The sequence below is a fragment of the Chenopodium quinoa genome, unplaced genomic scaffold, assembly GCF_001683475.1.
Source record: "Chenopodium quinoa cultivar QQ74 unplaced genomic scaffold, ASM168347v1, whole genome shotgun sequence".
Classification (NCBI taxonomy): Eukaryota; Viridiplantae; Streptophyta; class Magnoliopsida; order Caryophyllales; family Amaranthaceae; genus Chenopodium; species Chenopodium quinoa.
The window spans coordinates 7,530,649-7,535,375 of record NW_018743574.1 but is presented as its reverse complement, the minus strand read 5'-3'; the positions used below and the strand labels follow the sequence as shown (position 1 = coordinate 7,535,375).

The 4,727-nt window shown below is 36.2% G+C and overlaps 1 protein-coding gene across 1 annotated transcript; it reads right to left on the bottom strand.

The window, feature by feature from the left end:
• Nucleotides 1–2,237: 2,237 nt before the first annotated feature.
• Nucleotides 2,238–4,727, bottom strand: LOC110682452 (putative glycosyltransferase 7). The gene has a single exon (XM_021858793.1). The coding sequence runs from the start codon at nt 3,850–3,852 to the stop codon at nt 2,563–2,565; it is 1,290 nt and encodes a 429-aa protein (XP_021714485.1). The 5' UTR covers nt 3,853–4,727; the 3' UTR covers nt 2,238–2,562.

Genomic DNA, 4,727 nt, shown 5'->3' with positions numbered 1-4,727 from the left:
TTAACGTCCTATCAAAATAAATAAAAATAAAAAACGTAATCATCTCTAGACAAAAAAATTCAAAATATTGTGACTAGATACTTGAGGCAACTCCATAGCCACTATTTATATCTTATTGTGACTTATAAGTAATCTTCAATGACTTTGCATCTTAATTTAATTTGTAGACTTTCATAATATGGTATTTTTTTTTTCTTTTGGGATCAAATCTTTGAAATAAAATATTCAGTAATCCTTTGTATAATGTTATAGTGCAAATCACGTCCCTATAAGAGGATTAGGATGGAAAATTCATTCTTATTGAAACACTGATTGAATCTAACAACACCCTTAAAAATTAAACACTACTAAAATATTCCATATTTGGATTATGCTGTCAAACAAACCTATGAGGCTATGAATGGCCTCTCTCTCTCTCTCTTTCATTTTTTATTAATGAAACAGTATGCTCATTGTTTGTGTATTCTTCCAAAGAAATACAAAGTACTACTACTCCGTAATAGAGTAAACAAGTTGTGATATTAGGTCTTATATACCCCTTTTCACTAAGCTGTAATCATTAGCAGTTACATTTCCAAACATTCAAAAATTTCGAATATGTAAACCAACATGTAATTGCATGCTTTATGTGGGTAGTATAAAAGTTAAAAAAAAACCATTAGGGATGATATGAAGAGTATGAAGTAAGCAACCAATTAATTGATAAGTGCTTTCTGCATAGATCCAGAATGCCTCTTTCCCTCCAATTAATTATCTTGATTGTTAATTCTGCCACTTCTGAACATGTAACCATTATGTTATAATTGCCTTGCTTTTCTTTTCATATCATAATATCAGTAATATTTTAATTAAAACTAGTACAGATGCTCAGAACTCTTAAGTAAGCAATCAATAACTGATAAGTGCTTTTCTTATTTGGTTCCGAATGACTCCTTTTCCCATAATTATTTGGTTTGTAAGGTGTGGTACTTCCTAACATCTAATTACGTAGCTAAACAATATGCTAAATTGCCAATGCTTTTTTCCAGGTGACACAAAAGTTTATAAAACCTGTAAATTTGAGCTGATGTTTGCAATCCATTAATTCCTGATTGGTGCCTTGTTGGTCTAGAATACTATTTTTTTTAGCTAATTATTGGTTGGGGCGGGGAGATGACCTAGGTGTTATTGTTTTATAGCTAATTATTTAGCAAAACACTTAAATATGTTGCATCATGCAATGTTAACTGCTTCAAGGTCCCTGGGGTCCGGCACTCCAGAGTCTGTTTGTTTCTGAGTCAGCCATCACTTAGCGTCTGATATTTTTTAAGCAAATACCTGATTTCATGGCTGATTTAAGTATTTAAGGTCTATACCACACCTTCATTTGACATGGTTAATTGATTATAATTATATATAGCTTATATTTTACCATCTAAATGATCTCTTTATTTAAAGTTGCTGAGGTGCTACCAAGTACCAACCTACTACTGTGCTGTGCCTTCAGCATACTTTATTTTAAAGTTGCTGAGGTCATGAGGTGCTGCCAACCTACTACTGTGCTGTGCCTCCAACATGCTTGATCTCATGTTCCTATAGATCTATTCTTTATATGAGGTTGTAGAATTCCAAATGATTTTTGAATTTGTTCTTGTTTGCAGATTCTGCTTTACACTACTCTGTCATGCCTTCTAGTCTGCTGTCTGTTATCTTTCTTGTTTTATAAACGAACGTAGGTTGCATTTGTTCTTAATAATGACGTTGGCTATTTCAAATCTGTTCTTGCAGTAAGATTCTTGACTAGTCTACTGTTTATGCGTCTTAAACTGGCTAATTTGTTTCAGCATGGAAGATGGACATTTCAAAAGAAAGATAAATAACTTAGTACAAGCATGTAATTTGACACTGTTAGATCTTTCAAATTTTATAACAGTGGAGTATTTTATGATTTCATCGGTCAACCACGAAAATTTTTCTGGGTTGCTGTAGCCTGCGGCCACTCTGCGGGATAGGTAGTAAACCAGTGGACCTTAATTTGGTAATAGTGTATCTGCATAAATTAGTACCAAGTTTCACCTGTTTTTTAAAATTTAAGTAATAATCAAGCATTTGACGGTGTATAAACCTAGATTTTATTGACATCAGGTTTATTTACAGGCTTTGGTAATATAAATAGCATGGGTAATATAAACAAATACAGAGCAGCCGGTTAGCTCAGTGTCAGTAACTTAAGTCTCCTGGAGTCCTTGCTAATAATATTTCCTTTTAAAAATCCTCCCATACTCACAAATAACTGTACATGTCTGCCCAAATAAAATAATTCTTCGTAGAATAACTACTGCATTACACTTACAGTACATCTAATGTAGTCTTAAAGCAAGAGCAAATTCATATTACTACCTATGTTGTATTTCACACCAATCCAATTGTTCACATGCTCATATATATGTACATATCCTCTTAAACCTTAGTACATCAACTAATACTAGATTACTAGTACTCAAAACTATAAACCAAACAAACAAAAAATAAGGGATGTAAAATATACTACTTTATATAGTAACATAAATATGCAGCTAATAATTAAGTAGGAAGAGGCTGCACCCAAGAAGATTTATCTAAATCAGGACGAAAATACCCAAAATTCCTAAGCACCTGATTATCAGCAAAATTCAATGCTTTATTCATCCCTTTTAAACAAGATTCCCAACTATACATCTCATTATGTTTCCCACTGCATGGCTCACACCCTGTAAAATGTGTTATAAATGGTCTCTTCATCAATTTCACCCCTTCTTTCTCCATACTATACTCCCACTGCGCACGATAGTCTTCCCCTGCTTTCTCCGCGTGTTTCCTCCTTAACTTGCGCTCTTTCGCCTCAACCTTGCTATAATACGCCGTAATGTTATCCAAATTATCTACAATTTCCACCCAATACCCTTCAAAGTAATACTCATCTTCTAAGTATATCTTGTCTTTCCATTTTTGCCCTTCTTTCACCATTAGATAAGCTATCCCTGTTTGATCATCTGATTCCGGGTATAACTTATCAGTAAACACTGACTTCATGATTGCCCCCCATTTCTCGTAGTCTGGGCTTAATGGGCCGAAACTGGCCCATTTCTCTATCAAATCCATGGACCATTGACAGTTTCTGATCAGAAAAACACCAGCATTGAGCCCAGTCCAGCTCTTCTTTTCAAACACCAATTTGGGCCAACCATGGATCACTAAATTATGGGCCTTGTACTTTTCGAGTGGGAGGGTGAAGTCCATGTCAGTAATGGCTGCGTCTGAGTCAACCCACCAGATCCATTCGGCTTCCGGGTGGGCCAACATTGCGGCCTTTATAACCGGATACTTGGCCCAAAATGTGAACATTTTTGGATCCAATAACACGTTGTTGTAGAATATATCGTAGCCGTGAATCCGACAGTAGTCCACTTTATTCTTAAAGAATCTCAGCAGGTAGAGGTCCCCTACTGGGTTTTTACACGGGCCGGGTTTTGACCCGGTTACCATAACAACCCGGTTCTGACCCGTGAATTCTGGGTTCCGGCTAAGCCACTGTTTTCGCTTCTCGTCCCAATTTTGGACTTGGGTTTGGAGAGTGTAGGATAATTCCGGGTCGTCGTAGAATGTAGTCGGGTCGGGTCGGGTTTCGGTGGGTTGAGATGGGGAAGAGAAGTTAGAGGATGAGGAAGAAGAAAGAGGGGCTGTGAAGCACCAGAGGGACCATAGAAGAAGGAAAGCAACAAGAGAGCCACCCAAAAACATTACGACGTCGGAGAAATACGACGTCGTTTTTTGGCGGAAGACGGAGATTTTGGATTTAAGTGGCGTTTCATATGGTGTTTCTGGGTTTACCATAGTTGTGTGTGTTTGTGTTTGGATGAAGAAAGAGAGAGAATTTAGGAAAGAAAAGAGAGAGATATTAGGAGTGAGGCAAAGAAAGTATGGGGGTTGCCTTTTCTCTTAAAAGGAGTGGAGTAGTAAATTGAGAAACGAAGAAAACTGCACTAACAGAGGAATTAAAGTTTGGTCCCACTAAAGTTATATCACGTAGATGTTTAAATATGAACGCGATACGAGTTTATCATAATAATAAGATCAAAGGAGGTTCTATTTCAAAATTATACTAGTAATAGAATAATACTCACTTTTGAAAAAGTTCATAGGAGCAGGATTAGTACTTGTACTATATATGAGTAGTAAGTATTCATAGGAAGTTTTATTTCAAAATCATACTAGTATGGAGTACTCTTTAGTAAGCAATAAGATCAAAATCGTAGCAGAATAGTAGTAATAGGAGGTATGATGGACCACTACCAGGTATGGACTCCTTTGGTCCATACCTAGGGGCAAAAATGTACTTTCAAGTAAATATTTAGACAGTAATTATTTTGTTACCAGCTGTAAAAAATACTCTCTCTCCTCTTTTCCCTTCTCTCTCCTCTTTCCCCCTCTCTCTCCTCTTTCTCCACCGGAAACCTTATTTTTAAAAAAAAAAAATTCTCACCTCTTTTCCTTTGTAATTCGAAGACCTCAAGGCTAGTTTGTATCTCGACCAGAATTTTTACCGGAAAATCAATTTGAAAACCTTTAAGTGAGAGGAGAGAGAAATCACCATCACCATCATCATCTTCGTCTTCATCAACAACAATGCCGGTGGGTTACTACATCGTCCTCACCACCACCGCTATCGAATATGTATAATAATATCCAGAGCTACAATAACAGTATAA